Source organism: Oncorhynchus clarkii, chromosome 9, assembly GCF_045791955.1.
Source record: "Oncorhynchus clarkii lewisi isolate Uvic-CL-2024 chromosome 9, UVic_Ocla_1.0, whole genome shotgun sequence".
NCBI classification, from domain to species: Eukaryota; Metazoa; Chordata; class Actinopteri; order Salmoniformes; family Salmonidae; genus Oncorhynchus; species Oncorhynchus clarkii.
Window position 1 is genome coordinate 26,538,410 of NC_092155.1, and position 27,697 is coordinate 26,566,106.

Below are 27,697 nucleotides of genomic sequence, written 5' to 3' on the forward strand. Positions count from 1 at the left end.
AGCAGGTGCGGTAGAGAGAGAGAGTCGAAAACAGCAGGTCCGGGACAAGGTAGCACGTCCGGTGAACAGGTCAGGGTTTCATAGCCACAGGCAGAACAGTAGAAACTGGAGCAGCAGCACGACCAGGTGGACTGGGGACAGCAAGAAGTCATCAGGCCAGGTAGCCCTGAGGCATGGTCCTAGGGCTCAGGTTCTCAGAGAGAAGAGAGAAAAGAGAGAAAGAGAAAAGAGAGAAAGAGAGAGAACTATGCTAACAAAAAACACACAAATAAATTGAAATTGCACAAATCCTATATCACATAAATACACAAATAGAATAACACACTTGTAAAGAAGCTTTGAAAAGCTCCTCTGCTTCAGTTACGGTCAATGGAAGAGTAAGACAAATTCCGAGAGCGGTCCACAAATTTGGATACATTTCTGAGAGTTCCCTATTGTGTATAAATAAATATCAGCAGCTCAAGCAGGGTCATGGTCTTCGATGGCAAGTCAGGCAGGTTCTTCAGTTCCTGTGCAAGCTCTCTACCATCCAAGTCTGAGTGTTCTTTATAGTGCAGTGTCATACTAACGGCCTCACATTGTTCTGTCAGCTCCTCATTTGAGAAACCTTGGAAGGTTGACAGCACTCCAAACTTCTCTCCCACATTTTCCAGTGTGTAAAATCTTTCCCGAAGGGCTGTTGCAACATCAACAACGACGTTGAAAAATGTCACATCCAGCTTCTTCAAGGTATCACTCAAAGGCTCATCAAATGATTTGTATGAAAAGTGACGGTTTGTGGACCTCAGTCTTTTCTGCCTCTACATTCATTCCCTCGCAAATATCCTTGGCTGACGTTTGTGCAGTCATAAAGCCTGATGCTCTGTAGTTGCTGAGACCTCTCTCTGTCTTTCTGAGACGACTGACTGCAACATCCACATGCACACTGGGAGACTGCATCAGCTTGCTCACATGTTGGATCTGGCTCAATATGTCACACCACACCACTGTACAGATGCTGAAGCAGTATGCAGTCTTTCATGACTGGATCAAATTGTGCCATCAGTTCAACCTCTTTGAGGATATTTCCATTTGATGGAGAGTACAGTGTTTCTGTGTGTCCCCTTAGTGCCAGATTTCTAATTGCCAGAGACTGCACAATAGCAGTCAGATGTGTCAACACCTCTCTCCATCTCATCCTCTCAGCCTCCATAAGTGCCATCTCGTGCTTATCAATTGTTTCCCCTTTTTTGATCCTCATTGCCAGTTCTTTCCATGTTTTCATGCAGTTTTGGTGTTCTGGACTGCTGCCGTATGAAGTCAGCAAAGAACTTGCATGTTTCCAGTCTGTCAACCCTGAGTTTTCCAAATACATTTTCTGCCTAGAAAAGAGTTTGCAGAAGAAGCAGAAGAAGCTGTTGTTTCTTTCAGAATACACCAACCAACTTCTAGGGATTTTTTCAACACTCACCAAAGTCTTCCTGAAATACTGGTGCAACTTCTTCTATCACTCTCATTCCTAGGGAAAACAAAGTTAGGTGGTACCTCATTTGGTCCTCTGCAAACTAGTTGTGTCCGAATTATGTCAGTGAGAGCTGAAGGCCAGTCAGTAGGGTCTGTAGACAGTGATTCATCCTCAGCAGCAGGGTCTGTAGACAGTGGTTCATCCTCAGCAGCAGGGTCTGTAGACAGTGGTTCATCCTCAGTCAGCAGGGTCTGTAGACAGTGGTTCATCCTCAGCAGCAGGGTCTGTAGACAGCGGTTCATCCTCAGCAGCAGGGTCTGTAGACAGTGATTCATCCTCAGCAGCAGGGTCTGTAGACGGGGGTTCATCCTCAGTCAGCAGGGTCTGTAGACAGTGGTTCATCCTCAGCAGCAGGGTCTGTAGACAGTGGTTCATCCTCAGCAGCAGGGTCTGTAGACAGTGGTTCATCCTCAGCAGCAGGGTCTGTAGACAGTGGTTCATCCTCAGCAGCAGGGTCTGTAGACAGTGGTTCATCTTCAGCAGCAGGGTCTGTAGACAGTGGTTCATCCTCAGCAGCAGGGTCTGTAGACAGTGGTTCATCCTCAGCAGCAGGGTCTGTAGACAGTGGTTCATCCTCAGCAGCAGGGTCTGTAGACAGTGGTTCATCCTCAGCAGCAGGGTCTGTAGACAGTGGTTCATCCTCAGCATCAGGGTCTGTAGACAGTGGTTCATCCTCAGCAGTAGGGTCTGTAGACAGTGGTTCATCCTCAGCAGCAGGGTCTGTAGACAGTGTTTCATCCTCAGCAGTAGGGTATGTAGACAGTGGTTCATCCTCTGCAGCAGGGTCTGTAGACAGTGGTTCATCCTCAGCAGCAGGATTTGGTGGGGATGCTGCTACAGGCATTTCTAATGGAGAGCACTTGGACATTAGTTTACACACATTATTCACAGCATTTATACTGGTGGAACATCCCACATACATACCCAGTAATAATAAAATCATTGTTGTTACCTACAAAATGGAAACTTAAAACTTGCAAAAGGGAAATTATTGATTTTGGTTATGTTATACAGGTATGCACACATAAACACATGTACGTGGACCCACACACACACCTGTAGAATCCTGCAGAATCCTGCTGGGGAGAAGTGGAAGCAAATGGGTCTTTATCCTCAGTCTCAGACAACATTTGTGAAGACACCTGTGTGGCTGAGGAGGTGGATGGCTCCTCATCTTGAGGCTCTGAGATAATTTCTGAAGAGGCCTGTGTGGCTGAGGAGGTAGAGATGCATCCTCATCCTGGCCAGTGCCAGAGGGTGCTCCAAAATATTTCAGAAGTGCCCCTGAATTTTCATTGAAATACAGTATATGAGTCTGACACCCTAAATACATTTATTGCACAATTAAATATACATGTCATTATGCACAATTGATCAAACTTTCAGAATTAGGAACCAAATGAACCATACAACCTCCTTGGCTAATTCTAGGCATAAGACACCCCTTAAGATTCAATATATCACAAAAGATACAAAATATCAGCATAATATAGACGTATTTTAAGTTAGCCTACAGCATTGGAAATTCCCCTTACTGAGCTCAGGACCTAGTCAATACAATCACAGAAAACCTTTATGATGTCACCTCAATGAAAGTTAACCAAATCAATAATGTGCTAGTTAGGTTGTAATCGTTCTTCTGCAGGCTACACACATAATCATGATGAAACTGTGTGAAATTATATCCAATGTTATGTAAGCTAGTTGGACAGAAAACTGAATATTGTCGTCCCCCTATGTGTAATAGGGGTGGCAGGTAGCCAACTGGTTAGAGCATTGGGCCAGTAACCGAAAGGTTGCTAGATCGAATCCCCGAGGTGACAAGGTAAAAATCTGTCATTCTGCCCCTGAACAAGGCAGTTAACCCACTGTTCCTAGGCTGGCATTGTAAATAATAATTTGTTCTTAACTGACTTGCCTGGTTAAATAAATACAAATAGCAAAGCAAGCAACATAGTAACATAGGCTAACAAACATAAGTGTTATTATACTCATAAAGAGATGACATAGCTGCAAACCTTTATCTTTTGTACGTTTCTCCTCTTCTTCTTTCCTCTTTTTCCTAAACTGGGCACCTGATGGCTTAGACCTTTTCTTGTCCATTTGTGTTGATTTGGCACTCGAGCATCAATACATTACCCATCCCCCAACACTGTCAACCAAGAGTCAAGACTACATTACCCATCCCCCAACACTGTCGACCAAGAGTCAAGACTACATTACCCATCCCCAAACACTGTCAACCAAGAGTCAAGACTACATTACCCATCCCCCAACACTGTCAACTAAGAGTCAAGACTACATTACCCATCCCCCAACACTGTCAACCAAGAGTCGAGACTACATTACCCATCCACCAACACTGTCAACCAAGAGTCGAGACTACATTACCCATCCCCCAACACTGTCAACCAAGAGTCGAGACTACATTACCCATCCCCCAACACTGTCAACCAAGAGTCGAGACTACATTACCCATCCCCCAACACTGTCAACCAAGAGTCAAGACTAAACCAATTCACCTTGGTGGTGTGCAGACTGGTTTTATTTTATTCTTAATGATTTTGCACAAACCAGAAAAAAATGTAACAATATGTCTGTGAAACTATATATTTGCAGTTTTATGAATGAATTGTGGTTCATTTGGTAGCATTTCATAGTGTGACTGATTTTACTAATTGCATTAGTACTGTACAAAGTTAGAGGTGCGCAATTTGATAGATTCCGCCGCTCCCCCTACCTCGGGCTTCCAGTGGGTAGGCCTGAGGTCAATCTACCCCTGCCCACCTCCCCATCTTGTACTTCTGAGTGGGAGACCTTTCCAGGCAGTAGCTCACAAACTAGAATCAGGGCGCCCACTCCGACAAGGTTAATTGACCCACAGTCCCACACGGTGATATGATATCATTGACGTGACGTGCAGATGAGCGATAGAAAACCGCTCGCGCAAATGTCAAATTCACCATCTTGCTCACCTCCCGGGCGGCTGCCCATGTTGCCCATACCTAAATCTGCTACTGTGCATATGCAAATGCTGCCAAATGTTTAATTCATGTAAGCAACACTGTCCAGTTAATGTCCTGCAAAATCATCCTGTTGTCCCGCATTTTGAGGTTTTTAATGTGGTCACCCTAGCGTGTGCATGCGTGTCTGTGCGTCCGCTTTCTCGTGTCTGAGTGTATCATCTCCCCTACCTGCCCAGCCATTCTGAGATGACGCCCACACAGAAGGAAGAGATCATGCCTCCTATAGAGAAGATGGCCACCGACAGGGACCACAGAGTGGTGAGTGTAGCGGTGGGAATGGGCTCTCCATACCGGTGCACCCATGTAGCATTGTAGTCCGCCTCAATGATCTGGAAAGGCAGGAGAAGAGAGATGAGATGAGACCATGAGAAGACAACGGGGAGACAGATGAGCCATCCAATAGAGCTAACATTTTTCCTTAATTATATCAGGATGACTGTAACCTGGTCCCATATCTGTTTGTGCTGTCCCAGCATGACAGGGATCATAGGAGTTGGTAAGACAGCACAAACAGATCTGGGACCAGGCCAGGAAGACAACAATGTCAAGACAAAATTGATTTATGAGCTTTGTTCAAATTGGTTCCGTTATTTGGAGTGTTGTGCATCCTTCCAACACCAGAGTTCTTGGTTTGGTTCCCGCATGGCATGGGCCACATATACTGAATCTAGGTAAGTGTATACAAAAGTGTTACTTCCTTGAGATAAATGCTTTGGCAATGGAACAGAGAGAAATGTGCTTTGTGTGAATACTATGACAAACTGTTCTGTGAAGGCCGGGTATAACCACCTTCAATACTATGTGCTTCTTGCAAATATGGTCTATCAAAATGGTCTATCAAAATCGAAAACTTCCCAATCATTAATCCCTTACCTAGAATTTAACGCAAATAGATTGTCTTTCAATGGATTGACTTTCAACGAGTAGCACAGTTGTGTCAAGAGGTTCTTTTGGGCCTGAAGGTTTCGCCTGTTGAATAGATGGCACAGGGTTCAAGGTTTTGGCTCATGTTTAAAGAGGTTCAAGGGACCAGGACTCATGACCAGAGAGTACATACCAGCGGGGGCACGTCGGTTGTAAGGCCTCTCTCGTAACACAACTCACCTGACTATCTCCGTCTGTTCCTCTGTCTGACTCACTCCCTGTCTGTATCTAAATACAGATACTATCAGATTCCTAAGAATACACTGAACAAAAATATAAACGCATATAAAGTGTTTGTCCCATGTGTCATGAGCTGAAATAAAAGATGCCAGAAATGTTCTATACGCACAAAAAGCTTATTCCTCTCAAATGTTGTGCACACATTTGTTTAAATCCCTGTTATTGAGCATGCCTCCGTTGCCAAGATAATCCATCCACCTGAGAGGTGTGGCATATCAAGAAGCTGATTAAACAGCATGATCATTATACAGGTGCACCTTGTGCTGGGGACAATAAAAGGCCACTGTAAAATGTGCATTTTTTTCACATAACACAATGCCACAGATGTCTCAACTTTTGAGGGAGCGTGCAATAGATGCTGACTGCAGGAATGTCCACCAGAGCTGTTGCCAGAGAATTGAATGTTAATTTCTCTACCATAAGCCGTCTCCAATGCTGTTTTAGAGAATTTGGTAGTACTTCCAACCGGCCTCACAACTGCAGACCACGTGTATTGCATCGTGTGGGCGAGCGGTTTGCTGATATCAATGTTGTGAACAGAGTGTCCATGGTGGCGGTGGGGTTATGGTATGGGCAGACATAAGCTACGGACAACGAACACAATTGTATTTTATCTATGGCAGTTTGAATGCACATAAATACCGTGACGAGATCCTAAGGAGCATTTTGAGGAGCATTTTTTATAAGGTATCTTTGACCAACAGATGCATATCTGCATTCCCAGTCATGTGAAATCCATAGATTAGGGCCTAATTAATTTATTTCAATTGACAGATTTCCTCATATGAACTGTAACTCAGTAAAATCTTTGAAATTGTTCCATGTGACGTTTATATTTTTGTTCAGTATAAATTTGTTAACTTGTCAGATGAGGAGTTGAATGATACTGCTGTCTACACAAAATGCAATATATACAGCATGAAACTGATTCTACATTTGATATAATATACTGCTGATATATGTACCTGTATATTTGATGTATAATAGCTGATACACAGTACCCAAGCTAGCACATAAAGTTCTCAGAACCATATGTTTCTTAGAGATTGGTAAGAGCGTGGTTGTTCTATGGTTATTTTGCAAACAACCATCCCACAACTTTCTAGGAATGGTGCAGGATAATTGCTTGCTTTGGAACATTCTCAGCACATTTAAAAAATACTTTTATTTTATATTTCATTTCTTTAACAGAACGTTTGATTAAAAGTTCAAACATGGTTACATTTCATTTCAATTTTGGTAACGGTCTAGGAGCTTTCTCCAACTGGTTTGACATTAGGAATGCTGTCAAATTGTTTCAAGAACGTTAAGAAACAACGTTCTTCTGTGGGAATTTCAGTACTTCAGCAAAACGTTTCCCATAGGTTTCCTCGTGGTTCCATTTAAAGTCATGTTCTCAAATTGTTCCGAAAATGTCAAGATATTTTTCAATAAAAACTACAAGAACAAGGCCTGTGGTCTAGGGCACTGCATCGCAGTGCTAGCTGTGCCACCAGAGACTCTGGGTTCGAGCCCAGGCCCTGTCGCAGCCGGCCGTGACCGGGAGGTCCATGGGGCGACGCACAATTGGCCTAGCGTTGTCCGGGTTAGGGAGTGTTTGGCCGGTAGGGATATCCTTGTCTCATCGCGCACTAGCGACTCTTGTGGCGGGCCGGGCACAGTGCGCGCTAACCAGGTTTCCAGGTGCACGGTGTTTCCTCCGACACATTGGTGCGGCTGGCTTCCGGGTTGGATGCATGCAGTGTTAAGAAGCAGTGCGGCTTGGTTGGGTTGTGTTTCGGAGGACGCATGGCTTTCGACCTTCGTCTCTCCCGAGCCCGTACGGGAGTTGTAGCGATGAGACAAGATAGTAACTACTAACAATTGGATACCACGAAATTGGGGAGAAAATGGGGTAAAATAAAAAAATAAAAAAATTACAAGAACACTTTAGTAATATTCAGAGAACGCTCTGAGAATGTTATTTAAAAACGTACATTCCATTCTCAGCATGAACAAAACTCTCTCTATCCTCTATCTTGTTAAGTGTTCTCTGTTGTGTTGTCCACGCTCATTAATTGGCCACTCCTGATCTTAATGAGTGCTTGTCCAGGCTGTATCACATCCGGCTGTGATTGGGAGTCCCATAGGGTGGCACACAATTGGCCCAGCATAGTCTGGGTTTGGCTGGGGTAGGCCGTCATTGTAAATAAGAATATTGTCTTAACTGACTTGCCTAGTTAAATAAAGGTTAAATAAAATAAAAAAATAAAAAATGTTTTCCTTTGAAATGGTCTCTGTTTTAATAGACTAAAATGAAGAGTTTTGAAAGCCACATGGCAAAAAAACATGGCATGCTAGCCCCATCGTGGTAGCATGGGTACCAGTTTCTTTAGCTAATCCACTCACTGTACTCCATGCCATGTGGCAAAGAGCCTTTCTGCTATCTTCAAATATGAACATTCCATCATTAATGAGATCAAGGAGAACAGTGGATTTGATGCTGATTCGATCACCCTCACATCAATCTTCCAATCACAACGATTATGCAAATATTCAAAGACCTATCACTTTCTTCCGCCACAAAACACGTTGGTATCTGGTTGCTAAGCAACCGTTTTTTGTTTGTTGCTAGCTCAAGTCTAAATTCTCAAAGTAAATACAGTAATTCCAACCACAAAACATCTTAGATTTGATTTTATGCCTCGAAATAGAACCTGCTTAACAACTAAATGTTTGTTTTTGACTTTATTATAAATTCTAATTATATTTTCCAGGTACCACATGTTGTAATGGAAAATATTATTTCCAACAACCAATGAGCAAGTTCGTTGTAAATCCAGTGTATATTGAATGTTGTAGACTGCCAAAGGCCAGTCTCGTTGGCAATGACAATGAGTGGAATGTTAGCTAAAGAGACTGGTATTCAGACTACCATCCTGGTGACTCAGTGGACTCATTCCATGGCTAGAGAACATTAGATTACAGGTTTGAATCTCACTTATACTGTGCCGCAATAAAAAATATATGTGTTTGCATGATAAATGCCTAAGGAAATACATTTACGTGTTCTATCTGTGCTTGGATTTCAAAACCCAAAATAAGCTAGCAGTGTTATTAAAAGTCTTATTGAAACATTCAGTAAAGGTTTTAAGGAAGTTATAAAAATAACCTATCATTTTGTTCTCAGAGCATTAATAAAACCTACAGGAAAACTTTCAAGGAACCAGAGTAAAACATTCTCAGAACCTCCCTGCTACCTAAAAATAAATGTTCCCAGAACAGGATACATTTTCACTTCTGTTCTCAGAATGTTTAAAAAAAATCAGTTTTACCGGGCAGGAAAAAAAACAATGTGAAACCAAAAACATACGTTCTCACAACTTCCAGGAAACAGAATCTGCTAGCTGGGTATGTTTCAATATATTTGATGTAAACTCAGAAAAAAAAGAAATGTCCTCTCACTGTCAACTGTGTTTATTTTCAGCAAACTTAACATGTTTAAATATTTGTAAGAACATAACATAACAAGATTCAAAATCTGAGACATAAACTGAACAAGTTCCACAGACATGTGACTAACAGAAATGGAATAATATGTCCCTGAACAAAGGGGTGGGGGTCAAAATCAAAGTAACAGTCAGTATCTGGTGTGGCCACCAGCTGCATTAAGTACTGCAGGGCATCTCCTCCTCATGGACTGCACCAGATTTGCCAGTTCTTGCTGTGAGATGTTACCCCACTCTTCCACAAAGGCACCTGCAAGTTCCCGGACATTTCTGCGGGGAATGGCCCTAGCCCTCACCCTCCGATCCAACAGGTCCCTGACGTGCTCAATGGGATTGAGATACGGTCTCTTCGCTGGCCATCGCAGAACACTGACATTCCTGTCTTGCAGGAAATCAGGCACAGAACGAGCAGTACGACTGTTGGCATTGTCATGCTGGAGGGTCATGTCAGGATGAGCCTGCAGGAAGGGTACCACATGAGGGAGGAGGATGTCTTCCCTGTAACGCACAGCATTTTGATTGCCTGCAATGATAACAAGCTCAGTTCGATGATGCTGTGACACACCGCCCCAGACCATGACGGACCCTCCACCTCCAAATCGATCCTGCTCCAGAGTACAGGCCTCGGTGTAACACTCATTCCTTCAACGATAGGTGAGACAAAACCGTGACTCGCCAGTGAAGAGCACTTTTTGCCAGTCGACAGGACTGGCAAAAAGCGGGTTTGTGTCCAGCAACGGTGGGTTTGTGCCCGTAGACGACGTTGTTGCCGGTAATGTCTGGTGAGGACCTGCCTTGCAACAGGCCTACAAGCCCTCAGTCCAGCCTCTCTCAGCCTATTGCGGACAATCTGAGCACTGATGGAGGGATTGTACGTTCCTGGTGTAACTCTGGCAGTTGTTGTTGCCTTCCTGTACCTGTGTTGCAGGTGTGATGTTCGGATGTACCGATCCTGTGCAGGTGTTGTTACACGTGGTCTACCACTGCGAGGACGTTCAGCTGTCTGTCCTGTCTTTCTGTAGCTCTGTTTTAGGCGTCTCACAGTACGGACATTGCAATTTATTGCCCTGGCCACATCTGCAGTCCTCATGCCTCCTTGCAGCATGCCTAAGGCACGTTCACGCAGATGAGCACAGTCCGTAGAAAGGCCTCTTTAGTGTCCTAAGTTTTCATAACTGTGACCTTAATTGCCTACCGTCTGTAAGCTGTTAGTGTCTTAAAGACTGTTCCACAGGTGCATGTTCATTAATTGTTTATGGTTCATTGAACAAGCATGGGAAACAGTGTTTAAACCCTTTACAATGAAGATCTGTGAAGTTATTTGGATTTTTACGAATTATCTTTGAAAGACAGGGTCCTGAAAAAGAGACATTTTTTTTTCTTCTGAGTTTATGATTGCTGATGTATGTTCCAATATATTTGATGTATGTTAGCTGATATATTGTAATATTTTTTTATTTCTGTTACATCAAATATATTCTAACATATATTAGCTATTTTAGCTGATATATGTTCTAATATATTTGGTGTATGTTAGCTGATATATGATCTGCTATATTTGATCTATTAGTAATTAGCTGATAGATACTGTATATGTTCTGATATATGCCATGACCACCAAACCACAACTAAAGCCCCCTAATGAGAAGGGGGCTATACGACAGTGAATCTAAGAGATTGTCTAGATTGCAGCGAGAGCATCTAACTATATATTGTTCAGGGAGGCTGTACGTGCACTATGGCGTGTTTCTCTCCGAACGCGACACCGCCCGCCCTTGTCTGAGTCACAGCGTGAAGCCTCAACAAACCTTTTGAGTGTCGTCCTAAAAAAAAGCCCAAAATAGCCCCTCTTTCCCATGACACCAGAATCGTTGCCTTAAACCCCTCTGCCTCCAATTTCACCCTTGGCTTTAAGGATATCTGAGATGTGGGGGGGTTGAAGTGCAGGAATGGGGGTAGATAGATGTGTGAGCTGTGCAGGCTTGCGGATGGGTGAGGAGGGCGAGGAGGCAGGGTGAGGGGTGAGGTTTGGGGGTATTTTTTGGCAACGCTGTGTGTTTCCTCATGCGGCTCGTGTTGACATTATTCGGATGCTCCCCTGGCCACTCTCTCTTCTGCTCTTTCCCTCTCTTGTCTCCAATATATTTCTTCCTCCTGCTCTCTTTATCTCCTATTGTACTATTGTACTATGTACTATTCTGTAATAGTACATCCATCCTCACAGTCTCTCTATTCCCCCAATCTCCCTCTCTCTTCTATATCCCTACATGTCTTCTTTCCTCTATCCCGACATTTCATTTAGTTTGAATCCTTAATTGATTGCACTGACATTAATATGTTGCTTTTAAAGCCTATAGACTCTACTTCATTGTGAACGGGACAAACCTGGTCCTGAGAAAAAAGACAACAATAGCCTGTTTCCGAAAAGGTCATATTAATAATTTATTCAAGCGCTATTCATTACATAAAGAATATCAAAGCGCTTTAAAGCAACACAAAAAAGACAAGCAATTTAGCACCTCATTCATGAGATGGTAGATCATGAGAGGGTTGGAAAGTTCATGGCTTGAGTGATCATTGGAGGGAGGTGGTCAAATTAGATGAACGATAAATAAAAAATAAAAATCCCCCTCTACTTTCTCCACAGCCTCAGCATACGACACTTTCTGCACTACTCTGACCACTTCAACCTGCCTCTCTCGCACCGGACACTTCCGATCCCCAGCGGCATGGTCACCCCTACAGTTAACACACACAACCTTATCCACTGAAACTACACAATCTTCTGTCCCTTGCCTTCCTGCACACTTCCCACATCTTGAAATATCCTTCCTACACACTGACATGACCATAAACATGGCACCTTAGTCAACACAGTGGATTCAGCACAAAAGCTCTAACAGGATAACTGATATATACTAACATAACTTTAATTAATCAGTTGGATGGGCATTTGATTTCTATAGGCGGCAAGTTTTTTTCTCACGGGACCTCTTGTTGCAGCAAACCGCTCGCCCACAGGATGCCAGGCAAGCTATCTGCCATCTGCATGAGTACAGTTGAAACCGGGATTCACTTTTCCAGCCATCGAAAGTGAGTATTTGCCCACGGATGTCAGTTACGACACTGAACTACAGTCAGGTCAAAACCCTGGTGAGGACAACAAGCACACAGTGCATTCGGAAAGTATTCAGACCCCTTGACTTTTTCCACATTTTGTTACTTTACAGACTTATTCTAAAATGGATTACATGACAAAGCAAAAACAGTTTTTTTAAATATATATTTTTTATTGAAAATAAAAACCGGAAATATCACATTTCAAATCAAATGTTATTTATCACATGCTCCGAATACAATACCTTACTGTTAAATGGTTTCTTGCAAGCCCTTAACTCTTTCTTGAACTGCATTGTTGGTTAAGAAAATATTTACTAAATAAACTAAAGTAAAAATGGTCAAATAAAAAGAAAAAGTAACACAATAAAAATAACAATAACGAGGCTATATACAGTTGGTACCGGTACCGAGTCAATGTGCGGGGGTACAGGTTATCCAAGTTATTTTGTATGTAGGGGTAAAGTGACTATGCATAGATAATAAACAGTGCATAGCAGCAGTGTAAAAACAAAGGGGGGGGGGGGGGGGGGGGGGGGGTTGATTAATTGTTCAGCAGTCTTATGGCTTGGGTGTAGAAGCTGTTAGGGAGTCTTTTGGTCCTAGACTTGGCGCTCCAATACCGCTTGCCGTGCGGTAGCAGAGAGAACCGACTATGACTTGGGTGACTGGAGTCTTTGACAATTATTTGGGACTTTCTTTGACACCACCTAGTATATAGGTCCTGGATGGTAGGAAGCTTGCCCCCAGTGATGTACTGGGCCATACACACTACCCTCTGTAGCGCCTTACGGTCAGATGCCGAGCAGTTGCCATACCAGGCGGTGATGCTCTTGATGGTGCAGCTGTAGAACTTTTTGAGGATCTGGGGACCCATGTCAAATCTTTTCAATCTCCTGAGGGGGAAAAGGTGTTGTCATGCCCTCTTCACGACTGTCTTGGTGTGTTTGGACCATGATAGTTTGTTGGAGATGTGGACACCAAGGAACTTGAAACTCTCTACCTGCTCCACTACAGCTCCGTCGATGTTAAAACTTCTTAGAGATGAGATGGGCTGAAATCCCGTTAACGGGATCGATTTGACAACAGCCAGTGAAAGTGCAGGGCGCCAAATTCAAACAACAGAAATCTCATAATTAAAATTCCTCAAACATACAAGTATTATACATAATTTTCAAGGTAAACTTGTTGTTAATCCCACCACAGTGTCCGATTTCAAAAAGGCTTTACGACGAAAGCATACCATGCGATTATGTTAGGTCAGCACTTAGTCACAGAAAAACACAGCCATTTTCCAGCCAAAGAGAGGAGTCACAAAAAGCAGAAATAGAGATAAAATGAATCATTAACCTTTGATGATCTTCATCAGATGACAATCATAGGACTTCATGTTACACAATACATGTATGTTTTGTTTGATAAAGTTCATATTTATATCCAAAAATCTCAGTTTACATTGGCGCGTTATGTTCAGTAATGTTTTGCTTCCAAAACATCCGGTGATTTTGCAGAGAGCCACATCAATTTACAGAAATACTCATCATAAATGTTGATGAAAATACAAGTGTTATACATGGAATTAAAGATATACTTCTCCTTAATGCAAGTCAGATTTCAGATTTCAAAAAAGCTTTACGGAAAAAGCACACCATGCAATAATCTGAGTACAGCGCTCAGGCACCAAAACAAGCCATACAGATACCCGTCATGTTGTGGAGTCAACCGAAGTCAGAAATAGCATTATAAATATTCACTTACCTTTGATGATCTTCATCAGACTGCACTCCAAGGAATCCCAGTTCCACAATAAATGTTTGTTTTGTTCGATAAAGTCCATCATTTATGTCCAAATACCTCCTTTTTTCGCGCATTTAGTTCACAAATCCTAATTCATGAGGCGCAGGCACACTTAGTCCAGACGAAAGTTTAAAAAGTTATATTACAGTTTGTAGAAACATGTCAAACGATGTATAGAATCCATCTTTAGGATGTTTTTATCATCAATCTTCAATAATGTTTCAACCGGACAATTCCTTTGTCTTTAGAAATGAAAAGGAACGCAGCTAGCTCTCACGGCTGCGTGCATGACTTAGCTCATGGCATTCTGCCAGACCCCTTGGTCAAACAGCTCTTATTCGCTCCCCCTTCACAGTAGAAGCCTGAAACAAGGTTCTAAAGACTGTTGACATCTAGTGGAAGCTTTAGGAAGTGCAATTGGATCAAATTTACACTGTATCTTGGATAGGCAAAGAGTTGAAAACCTAGAAACCTCAGATTTCCCACTTCCTGGTGGATTTTTTCTCAGGTTTTTGCCTGCCATATGAGTTCTATTATACTCACAGATATCATTCAAACAGTTTTAGAAACTTTGTAATGTTTTCTATCCAAATCTACTAATAATATGCATATCTTAGCTTCTGGGCCTGAGTAGCAGGTAGTTTACTCTGGGCACCTTATTCATCCAAGCTACTCAATACTGCCCCCCATCCATAAGAAGTTAATGGGGGCTGTTCGGCCCGCCTTTTCCTGTAGTCCACGATCACCTCGTTTGTCTTGCTCACATTGAGGGAGAGGTTGTTGTCCTGGCACCACACTGCCAGGTCTCTGACCTCCTCCCTATATGCTGTCTCATTGTTGTCGCTGATCAGGCCTACCACTGTGTCATCAGCAAACTTAATGATGGTGTTGGAGTCGTGTTTGGCCACGCAGTCATGGGTGAACAGAAAGTACAGGAGGGGACTAAGCACGCACCCCTGAGGGGCTCCAGTGTTGAGAATCAGCGTGGCAGATGTGTTGTTGCCTTCCCTTACCACCTGGGGGAGGCCCATCAGGAAGTCCACGATCCAATTGCAGAGAGAGGTGTTTAGTCCCAGGGTCCTTAGCTTAGTGATGAGCTTTGTGGAGCTTTGCTATGATGTTGAACGCTGAGCTGTAGTCAATGAACACCATTCTCACATAGGTGTTCCTTTTGTCCAGGTGGGAGAGGGCAGAGTTCAGTGCGATTGATATTGGATCTGTTGGGGCGGTATGCGAATTGGAGTAGGTCTAGGGTTTCCGGGATGATGGTGTTTATGTGAGCCATGACCAGCCTTTCAAAGCACTTTATGACTACTGGGGTGGTAATCATTTAGGCAGGTTACCTTCGCTTCCTTGGGCACAGGGTCTGCTTGAAAAAAGTAGGTATTACAGACTCGGTCAGGGAGAGGTTGAAAATGTCAGTGAAAACACTTGCCAGTTGGTCCGTGCATGCATTGAGTACATGTCCTGGTAATCCGTCTGGCCCTGCGGCTTTGTGAATGTTGACCTGTTTAAAGGTCCGATACGGCTGGTGCTCTCATGCATGCTTCAGTGTTGCTTGCTTCGAAGCGACCATAAAAGGCCTTTAGCTCGTCTGGTAGGCTCACGTCACTGGGCAGCTCACAGCTGGGTTTCCCTTTGTAGTCTGTAATAGTTTTCAAGCCCTGCCACATCCGACGAGTGTCAGAGCTGATGTAGTAGGATTCAATCTTAGTCCTGTTTTGACGCTTTGCCTGTTTGAGGGTTCATTTGAGGGCGTAACGGTATTTCTTATAAGCGTCCAGATGAGTGTTCCGCTCCTTGAAAGCGGCAGCTCTAGCTTTTAGCTCGGTTCACTGTAATCCATGGCTTCTGGTTGAGATATGTATGTATGGTCACTGTGAGGACAACGTCGTTTATACACTTATTGATAAAGCCGGCGACCGAGGTGGTATACTCCTCAATGCCATTGGATGAATCCCGGAACAAATTCCAGTCTGTGCTAGCAAAACAGTCCAGTAGCGTATTGAGCAAGTCACTGGTACTTCCGGCTTTAGTTTTTGCTTGTACACAGGAATCAGGAGAATAGAATTATGGTCAGATTTTCCAAATGGATCGCGAGGGAGAGCTTTGTTTGTGTCTCTCTGTGTGGAGTAAAGATGGTATAGAGTATTTTTCCCCCTTTAGTTGCACATGTGACATGCTGGTCGAAATTTGGTAAAATGGATTTAAGTTTGCTTGCATTAAGGTCCCCGGCCACTAGGAGCGCCGCTACTAGATGTGCATTTTCTTGTTTGCTTATGGCGTTATACAGCTCGTTGAGTGTGGTCTTAGTGCCAGCATTGGTTTGAGGTGGTAAATAGACTGTTTTGAATAATATAGATGAGAACTCTCTTGGTAGATAGTGTGGTCTACAGCTTATCATGAGGTACTCTACCTCAGACGAGCAATACCTCGAGACTTCTTTAAAATGAGAAATCGCGCCCCTCGTCTTACCAGACATAGCTTCTCTGTCCTGCCAATGCACGGAATACCCAGCCAGCTCTATAGTATCCGTTCAGCCACGACTCAATGAAACATAAGATATTATAGTTTTTAATGTCCCGTTGGTAGGTTAGTCTTAATCGTAGATCATCCATTCTATTTTCCAGTGATTGCACGTTGGCCAATAGTACGGATGGTAGTGGCGGTTTACTCATACATAAGTATTCAGACCCTTTACTCAGTACTTTGTTGAAGCACCTTTGGCAGTGATTACAACCTAGAGTCTTCTTGGGTATGAATTTGGGGAGTTTCACCCATTCTTCTCTGCAGATTCTTCTCAAACTCTGTCAGATTGGATGGGGAGCGTCGCTGCACAGCTATTTTCAGGTCTCTCCAGAGATGTTCGATCGGTTCAAGTCGGGGCTCTGTGTGGGCCACACAAGGACATTCAGAGACTTCTCTCGAAGGCACTCCTGCATTGACCTGGCTGTGTGCTTAGGGTCACTGTCCTGTTGGAAGGTGAACCTTCGCCCTAGTCTGATGTCCTGACGGCTCTGGACCAGGTTTTCATCAAGGATCTCTCCGCACTTTGCTCCGATCATCTTTCCCTCAATCCTGACTAGTCTCCCAGTCACTGCAGCTGAAAAACATACCCACAGCACAACCATGCTTCACCTTAGTGATGGTGCCAGGTTTCCTCCAGACATGACGCTTAGCATTCAGGCCAAAAAGTTAAATCTTAGTTTCATCAGACCAAAGAATCTTGTTTCTCATGGTCTGAGTCCTTTAGGTGCCTTTTGGCAAAATCCAAGTGGGCTGTCATGTGCCTTTTACTGAAGGGGGGCTTCCATCTGGCCACTCTACCATAAAGGCGTGATTGAGATGCTCTCCCATCTCCACAGAGGAACTCTAGAGCTCCGTCAGAGTGACCATTGGGTTCTTGGTACGTTTTTGTACACATACAAAGCTGTTAATTTGAGTCTAATAAAACAGAGACCATTTGATAGGAAACAAGCACAAATTAAGATCAGGTGTTGCCAATTAGTGGGTGCAGCCAACACAGCTGAACATACTTAACGTTCTTGGAACAATTTGAGAACATGACTTTAAATAGAACTATGAGGAAACTTGTAGAAAATGTTAGGCTGAAGTACTGAAATTCCCACAGAAGAACGTTGTTTCTTAACGCCTTCTGAACTATTTTAAAACATTCCCAATATCAAACCAGTTGGAGAAAATTCCAAGAACATTAGCAAAATTGATATTAAAGATAACCATGTTTGAACCTTAAGGAATGTAAGGAACTTTTTAGTTCCTTAAATGTGCTGAGTATGTTCCAAAGCCAAGCGACTATCATGCACCATTCCCAGAAAGTTGAGGGAAGGTTAAAAACCACCATAGGACAACCACGCTCTCACAATAAATATATGGTTTTCAGACCATTATGTGCTAGCTGGGTTGTTCATGCAGGAGCTACAGACTCCAGTAGGAAGAGCTTAGCCAACTGTCTTCCACGATGAAAAGGCAAGATGGAGCTAACAGATATGGCAGCTCTGCTTCTAGTTCCTAAGCAACTTTGCAGTATTTAGTTATTTCTTACATTATTAGCCCAGAATTGTTTTTGTATTATTACATACAGCCGGAAAGAACTTTGCGTTATCAGAGCAGCAGCAACTCACCAGCATTACGACCAGAAATACGACTTTTCCAAATTGGATCATTTGTTCGTACCCCCCAGGGCAATTCAACTTATTCCAGAGGCTGCTCCAAAACACAGGCAGCGGAGAAGAGGTATTCGGAGTAGACTTCTAGTCCGACTCGGTAGGCGGGCATACCATCCACCGCTTCCGAGTATATTACTTATTCAATATTCAGTCTCTGGATAATAAAGTAGACGAGCTCAGGGCTAGGATCTCCTTCCAGAGAGACATCAGGGATTGTAACATACTTAGGGATTGTAACATGTTTCACGTAATGTCCCAGTTCATACTGCCAGCTGGGTTCTCAGTACATCGCACATATATGAATAAAGAACTCTCCGGGAAGAAGAAAGGCGGGGGTGTATGTTTCATGATTAACTACTCGTGGTGTGATTGTGATAACATACAGAAACTCAAGTCCTTTTGTTCACCCGACCTAGAATACCTCACAATCAAATGCCGACCATATTTTTACCTCCCAAGAGAATTCTCTTTGGTTATAGTCACAGCGTGCATATTCCCCCTCAAGCCAATACCACAACGGCCCTCAAAGAACTACACTGAACTTTATGCAAACTGGAAACCACATATCCTAAGGCCGCATTTATTGCAGAAGGGGATTTTAACAAAGCTAATTTGAGGAAAAGGCTACCCAAGATCTATCAACACATTGGTGGTAGTACTCGAGCTGGAAAATTTTGGACCACTGCTACTCTGCTTTTTTTTGCCCTCCCTTCGGCAAATCTGATCAGGACTCCATTTTGCTCCTCCTTTCCTATAGACAGAATCTCAAACAGGAAGTACCTGTGCAAAGTCTATTCAATGCTGGTCTGACCAATCGGACCAATCCATGCTTCAAGATTGTTTTGATCACGCGGACTGGGATATGGTCCGGGTAGCCTCTGAGAATAACATTGACAAATACACAGACACGGTGACTGAGTTAATCAGGAAGTGTATAGGAGATGGTGTACCCACTGTGACTATTAAAACCTACCCAAACCAAAAACCGTGGATAGATGGCAGCATTCACGCAAAACTGAAAGCGCGAACCACAGCATTTAACAATGGTGACTGGGAATATGACAGTCAAACAGACAAAACGTCAGTAGTCGCATTTCAACGGCTCAGACACAAGAAGTATGTGGCAGGGTCTACAGACAAGCAGGGCTGCTAGCCCAGGCGGCATCGCTAGCTGCGTCCTCAGACAATGCGCAGACCAGCTGGCTGGAGTGTTTACGGACATATTCAATCTCTCCCTATCCCAGTCTGCTGTCCCCACTTGCTTCAAGATGTCCACCATTGTTCCTGTACCCAAGAAAGCAAAGGTAACTGAACTAAATTACTATTGCCCCGTAACACTCACTTCTGTCATCTTGAAGTGCTGTGAGAGGCTAGTTACGGATCATATCACCTCTACCTTACCTGACACCCTAGACTCACTTCAATTTGCTTACCGACCTAATATATCCACAGACGATGCAATCGCCATCGCACTGCGCTATTCCATCTGGTCAAGAGGAATACCTATGTAAGAATGCTGTTCATTGACTATAGCTCAGCATTCAACACCATAATATCCTCCAAACTCATCATTAAGCTCTGGGCCCTGGGTCTGAACCCCGCCCTGTGATGGGCCGCCCCCAGGTGGCGAAGGTAGGAAAGAACACCTCCACTTCACTGATCCTCAACACAGGGGCCCCACAAGGGTGTGTGCTCAGCCCCCTCCTGTACTCCCTGTTCACCCATGACTGCGTGGCCACGCATGCCTCCACCTCAATCATCAAGTTTGCAGATGACACAACAGTAGTAGGGCTGATTACCAACAAGGACGAGACAGCCTACAAGGAGGAGGTGAAGGCCCTGGGAGTGTGGTGCCAGGAAAATAACCTCTCACTCAATGTAAACAAAACAAAGCAGTAGATTGTGGACTTCAGGAAACAGCAAAGGTAGCATGCCACTATCCACATCGACGGGACCACAGTGGAGAAGGTGGAAAGCTTCAAGATCCTCGGCGTAAACCTCACTGACAATCTGAAATGGCTAACCCACATAGACAGCGTGGTGAAGGCGCAACAGCGTCTCTTCAACCTCAGGAGGCTGAAGAAAATTTGCCTTGGCCCATAAAACCCTCACAAACTGTTACAGTTGCACAATTGAGAGCATCCTTTCGGGCTGTATCACCGCCCGATATGGCAACTGCACCGTCCACAACCACAGGGCTCTCCAGAGGGTGGTGCGGTGTGCCCAACGCATCACCGGGGGCAAACTACCTGCCATTCAGGACACCTACAGCACCCGATATCACAGGAAGGCCAAAAAGATAATCAAGAACATCAACCACCCGGGCCACGGCCTGTTCACCCCGCTATCATCTAGAAGTCGAGGTCAGTACAGGTGCATCAAAGCTGGGACCGAGAGACTGAAAATCAGCTTCTATCTCAAGGCTATCAGACTGTTAAATCGACATCACTAGTCGACTTCCTCCCGGTTACGCAACCCTTCACCTTAGAGGCTGCTGCCCTATATAAATGACTTGGAATCACTGGCCATTTTAATAATGCTTCAATAACGTTGACATACTGCTTTACTCGTCTCATATGTATATACTGTATTCTATTCTACTGTATTTTAGTCAATGCCACTCCAACATTGCTTGATCTAATATTTATATATTTCTTAATTCCATTCTTTAACTTGTAGATGTGCCTGTACTGTTGTGATTGTTAGATACTACTGCACTGTTGGAGCTAGGAACACAAGCATTTCGCCACACCCGCAATAACATGTGCTAAATATGTGTATGTCAACAATAACATTTGATTTGATACCAAACATGCCCCCTGACAACATTCTAATTGGGATTCTATTAGAATTGTACGGTCTTGAATGTACTGTAACTTTTGGTGCCAAAGTGGGCCTGATTTTGACAGAATCTGTTTATCTATGGCACTGGTTAAAGGGAAAACTAGTATGGTGCTGGAGATAATAAATATGAGGTTAAAAAGTAGTGGAATTCCCCTTTAATGAAATTGCAAGTTGGTCTTACCTTCTGAGGTGCATTGATGACGCCGATATTGTATCCAAACTGAAAGGAGCCCAATACAGCAGTGAACACTGAGAGAGCAAGGGTTCCAGTCACTGTCTGTAGTGGACACACACAAGAGGAAGACAACACCTCTGTTATCAAGGTTAAATTGTGTGATTGCTTGCAGAGCCATATACAGTGCCTTGCGAAAGTATTCGGCCCCCTTGAACTTTGCGACCTTTTGCCACATTTCAGGCTTCAAACATAAAGATATAAAACTGTATTTTTTTGTGAAGAATCAACAACAAGTGGGACACAATCATGAAGTGGAACGACATTTATTGGATATTTCAAACTTTTTTAACAAATCAAAAACTGAAAAATTGGGCGTGCAAAATTAATTAATACTTTGTAGCGCCACCTTTTGCTGCGATTACAGCTGTAAGTCGCTTGGGGTATGTCTCTATCAGTTTTGCACATCGAGAGACTGACATTTTTTCCCATTCCTCCTTGCAAAACAGCTCGAGCTCAGTGAGGTTGGATGGAGAGCATTTGTGAACAGCAGTTTTCAGTTCTTTCACCAGATTCTCGATTGGATTCAGGTCTGGACTTTGACTTGGCCATTCTAACACCTGGATATGTTTATTTTTGAACCATTCCATTGTAGATTTTGCTTTATGTTTTGGATCATTGTCTTGTTGGAAGACAAATCTCCGTCCCAGTCTCAGGTCTTTTGCAGACTCCATCAGGTTTTCTTCCAGAATGGTCCTGTATTTGGCTCCATCCATCTTCCCATCAATTTTAACCATCTTCCCTGTCCCTGCTGAAGAAAAGCAGGCCCAAACCATGATGCTGCCACCACCATGTTTGACAGTGGGGATGGTGTGTTCAGCTGTGTTGCTTTTACGCCAAACATAACGTTTTGCATTGTTGCCAAAAGTTCAATTTTGGTTTCATCTGACCAGAGCACCTTCTTCCACATGTTTGGTGTGTCTCCCAGGTGGCTTGTGGCAAACTTTAAACGACACTTTTTATGGATATCTTTAAGAAATGGCTTTCTTCTTGCCACTCTTCCATAAAGGCCAGATTTGTGCAATATACAACTGATTGTTGTCCTATGGACAGAGTCTCCCACCTCAGCTGTAGATCTCTGCAGTTCATCCAGAGTGATCATGGGCCTCTTGGCTGCATCTCTGATCAGTCTTCTCCTTGTATGAGCTGAAAGTTTAGAGGGACGGCCAGGTCTTGGTAGATTTGCAGTGGTCTGATACTCCTTCCATTTCAATATTATCGCTTGCACAGTGCTCCTTGGGATGTTTAAAGCTTGGGAAATCTTTTTGTATCCAAATCCGGCTTTAAACTTCTTCACAACAGTATCTCGGACCTGCCTGGTGTGTTCCTTGTTCTTCATGATGCTCTCTGCGCTTTTAACGGACCTCTGAGACTATCACAGTGCAGGTGCATTTATACGGAGACTTGATTACACACAGGTGGATTGTATTTATCATCATTAGTCATTTAGGTCAACATTGGATCATTCAGAGATCCTCACTGAACTTCTGGAGAGAGTTTGCTGCACTGAAAGTAAAGGGGCTGAATAATTTTGCATGCCCAATTTTTCAGTTTTTGATTTGTTAAAAAAGTTTGAAATATCCAATAAATGTCGTTCCACTTCATGATTGTGTCCCACTTGTTGTTGATTCTTCACAAAAAAATACAGTTTTATATCTTTATGTTTGAAGCCTGAAATGTGGCAAACGGTCGCAAAGTTCAAGAGGGCCGAATACTTTCGCAAGGCACTGTATTTAGATTTAAATATGTGTCTCTGGTTGTTCATAAAGGGAAACAAGGACTGTTGGATTGTGCCCATTGGTGAGGGATACAGAGAGGATGGATAACCTAGAAAGGCATGGTTTGTTGCAAAAACAACCTAACCCCCCAGACACACACGCGACAGCCTCTCTAATATCCACTATTTATAACTGTGATACCAATGGGAAAGGATCTTTCTAGCTGTGGCCAGGACTTAACTGTGTATCGTGTGATTGGGTGACTGAACGCTGAGTTCCATCCTAGTTCCCGTCTAGGTTGAAGATGACAATATATATACAGTATATATAAAGTATATTTGCGTTCTATGTTCCCATCAGTCCACAGGCACCTGTTACCATGGCGACTGACAGCTTGGGGCTCTGGGAGAGACTGACCAGGTTTTCCTAGTGCTTACATCTGTTTACCTTCGACACAGCAAGCTGACTGGCTCTAGCAGCCTTCCCAACATACCACTGAATTCACAATAGTTAAACATGGGCTGTAATGCACAGTTACTTAGTTCAAATCCGATATTAACTAGATAGGGTTAACAGTTTCCTTCTCCAAAAATGTTATCAATATGTTATGTTATTAATGATAACATATACATGGTGTTCACTGTTATGTTTTATTTAAACTATACAAGACTGTGCAAAGCATTTCCCCTCTGAGGACATCATTCTATTCTATTCTATGCTATTCTGAAAAATGGTAGAATGGTTCATTAATAAATGTCCAAATGTGTGTGCATATTACATTAGAATCCTACACCTGGTTGAGTTTGTGTCGGAGGTGTGTCTGTCTGTGTTGCTGTGACATGATGACCTTGCAGTGTTGAGTACCCAGATAGGGCGTGTTTTGTCAGCATAAAAGCAAAACAAAGGTAAAGTGTGTGCATGTGATTGTCTAAGCAGTGGCGTAAGGCAACAAAGTAAAAATACTTTGAAGTACTTAAGTTATTTTTGGGGGTATCTGTACTTTACTTCTTATATTTTTGACTACTTTTACTTTTACTCCACTACATTCCTAAAGAAAATATGTACCTTTTACTCCCATATAGTTTCCCTGACACCAAAAAGTACTTGTTACATTTCGAATGCTTAGCAGGACAGGAAAATGGTACAATTTACATACTTGTCAAGAGAGAACATGTGGTCATCCCTACTGCCTCTGATCTGGTGGACTAACTAAACCCAAATGCTTAGTTTGTAAATGATTTCTGAGTGCGGCTCTGGCTATTCGTAAATAAAAAAGTAAATTGTGCTGTCTGGTTTGCTTAATATATTGAATTGATTTATAGCATTTACTTTCACTTTTGATACTGAAGTATATTTTAACAATTCCATTTGCTTTTTGATACTTAAGTACATTTAAAACCAAATACTTTTAGACTTTTACTCAAGTAGTATTTTACTGGGTGACTTTGCACTTTTACTTGAGTAATTTTCTATTTAGGTATCTTTACTTTTACTCATGTATGACAATTGGGTACTTTTTCAGCCACTGTGTGTGTGTGTGTGTGTGTGTGTGTTTCTGTTAAAAAGGCCCTTATAGACCATGATTGACCTGCCAACGAACCAATCACTGCTCCCATGTGTCCTCTAATTACCTTGGCGGGGCCCGCCTACTGGGCGTGGCTAATCTGATAAAGTGAGGGAAATGGACACATGGGAGCAGAGCTAGCAATAAAGAAGTGTTTGCTGTGTTAAATAGTGTAAGTAGCTATATTTGAGAGTTGATAGGAAAGTCTGTTTTGCAGGGATTGATGTTTGTACTCGTTTGTGTGCTAGGCTAATCATTTGTTAACATGACCTGCCTAGCCTGCTACATGTTTGTAGCCCACTGCGAATCATAACGATGACTACATGGGAGCTGTTCAGTCTGATGCCATTGTCTCACACTTCGGCCCTTATTGTGCAGATATAGTGCATATTTTACTGGTATAATTGTATGTTACAATGATGGTGCCTTTCCCACATTATTTCCAGGCCCAGTGCTTGATCTGAGTCGTATAGCATACCTGGCTAATGCTAGCTTCAGACCCTACCTGGGTCTGTTTACTATATAACCACACTGTTTGATTCAGGCACTGCAATATGATGCATGTTTTATATTTATAGTGTACAATTGAGAACATTATTTAGTTTAACTTGTGATACAGTAGTGAGTATACATGTATGCCTAATTGCCTTGTCTAGCCTAACTTTTCATGTTTAATTTAGATTTCCATTTCTCTTCCCTCCTAGAAACCACACACCCTGTTGTATAAGTATCCAACGTGAAATGGAGTGCCTTGTGGTGACAAAAAAACGTGTCCTGACAGGCGTTTGCTCTGTTGCCCGACATCCCTGTGGTCCTTCACACATCCCTGAATCTAGTGTTTTAGTAGAGGTTGTCCAGACACTTCCTGTTTTTTTTTGTGTGCCCGAGAGACCCACATTGTACAACAACAAAAAAAGAACCTAAGGGTCGTGTTCCATTTCACTTCATCGAATGGCCTTTACAACATTTCAACTGTAGCCTGCATATGTAGAACATATTGGGAAATACATATTGGGAAAGAAATGGGCTGATGTTAAGACCTTGTTTTCATTGTCTCCAGTTCTCTGTATTGCCTTTTCTTGATCTTTTCTGTTTTGCCACAAACTATGAGCAGGAAGAAAAATACAAAGATGCTGCAATTCTGATCATATTTTTGAATATATGTACTAGTTTAGTGTTTTTTGTATGAGCTGTGGTATGTAACACAAACCGGTGGAGCTGGGTCACCTACCAACCCATATTCATCTCAGGCCTGACCTGTAAGCAGGTATCTCCTGGTCAAGGTCACTATAGGACAAATAAGGGCTCACATTGTTTTGACAATCTTCCTGAAAGTAGAATGTTTGTTAGAGCCATATATTTAGAGGGTCTGGACTACTTTTAGAATGTGAAAGTCTAATTTGAGACATTCAGTTACATAGCGTTATTTACATATTCCCCGTGTAACGTTATTGGGGTTCTAAATGTAAATGCTCATAATGCCGATTCTGATGGACGAATAGCAATTGCTATAATTATTCTAAAATCACAACGTTTCATTCGCGGAAATTAGTTCACATTTTTAATATTCCATATTTCACTGATGACATTTTTCGAAGGCGTTCATATGAACCAGTCATTTCGTCAGGTGTGGAAGAGTCATCCCTCACCTGAGATAAGCAAGTGAAAGGGGATGAGAACGAAGAGATAAAGAGGCAACTTTTAGCTGGGTGGAGAGATCAATTAGCCTATTGTAAACGTTCTTAATGGATCTCTAAAACGTGGATTACAAAATGTAAACAATGTATGTATTTAATGGATATTTATAATGTTATAGACTTTTTATAAACAAAATATAAATATAAATTCACACATGCAGAGACATGGGTTAGGCTACTGAAAATCGGTCTCAATAGGCTATAACCTATGCGTAAATTTACTCCATGCATCAGAGGCTACTCATTGTTAGTGAGCATGAAAACATTTCATATTTTCTTATAAAAACGAATAATGTTGACAATACCTCCACTCCAAGTTGCTGAAACCCAGGCGGCATGGCTTTGACCGCGTGAGACACCAATTACAGTCCGTGACAGTTGTCCCGCTCCCCCACGCACACTCCCAACTGGACACGACGTGAAAACCCTCACTTGGAATATGGACAATAAGCCTGGCACTTGTATTAAATGTTGACCGGTAAAGTCAAATCCAATGCTAAAATTGAAACACAAGTGAAAAGCGACAAGGTTGCAACAGTTCAAAGGTTTTAACTCTGAGTCTCCTCGCTTTGAAGTTCGTGGCGAGTCCGGGTCTACCTTGGATAGAATGACATTGGCGCACACCTCTCTTGGTATTTTCTAAATGAGAGAGGGAGGGTGTGAGGGGTGACTGGATGGAGTTTCAGCCGTCACAGAGGTCGTCTTTTGCGGCAAGATGAAAGCAGGAGCTGTATTGACCTTATTCACCATTGGCTGAAGTCAAGAGGAGTGTTATCTGTACACAGAACGGCCAATGTGATTCCTACTAGGTTTGCACTTTCAGATTCTGTAAGTCTCCTTTTAAATATTGGACATATGTAAGTATGTGAAAAAGCACCAATCATGTGATGAATCATGCAATTGTTAAAAGCACTATAAAAAGTGCAGTAGGCTAGTTGGTCTAAAGTATTCCCTAACTCTTAAACCTTATGTGATGTTTTGCACTACCAAGAAGAATGGTTACAATTGGATGAACTGCAATTGAAGAAGACATTTCATTTTATTGATTAGATTGATACCTGGCAGAAAAATGTGAATCTATGAAAAAGGGACTGTCCAGATTTGTTGGCCACTGCGCTGCAGGGAATTACCTGCAAAGGTTGAACGCCTGGCATTTTGGAGATAATATGGAACTCAAGCCAATGTCCATCACCACCTATCTGGACTTATAACTCAACACTTCTTCTGGACAGCTCGGGGCTTGTCTGCATTGGACTGGCTCCCATTGTCTATCTTTCTGCGGTCCTAAATTATTTTGCTATTTTAGAACACATGCCAAAGGGGTCATGCTCCCCACCAGTACACTGCAGCGAGCTCACC

At 42.8% G+C, this 27,697-nt stretch overlaps 1 protein-coding gene across 1 annotated transcript in view; it reads right to left on the reverse strand.

The window, feature by feature from the left end:
• Positions 1-27,108, reverse strand: part of LOC139416148 (solute carrier family 2, facilitated glucose transporter member 4-like) — a 34,974-nt gene extending 7,866 nt beyond the window's left edge. The window contains exons 1-3 of the mRNA XM_071164481.1: positions 26,644-27,108; positions 21,309-21,404; positions 4,699-4,859 (exon numbers count right to left, since the gene is read on the reverse strand). Of these exons, the coding sequence (XP_071020582.1) occupies positions 4,699-4,859; positions 21,309-21,404; positions 26,644-26,676 (290 nt within the window). The 5' untranslated portion in view covers positions 26,677-27,108. The remainder of the gene's footprint in view (positions 1-4,698; positions 4,860-21,308; positions 21,405-26,643) is intronic.
• Between the last annotated feature and the right edge of the window lie 589 nt (positions 27,109-27,697).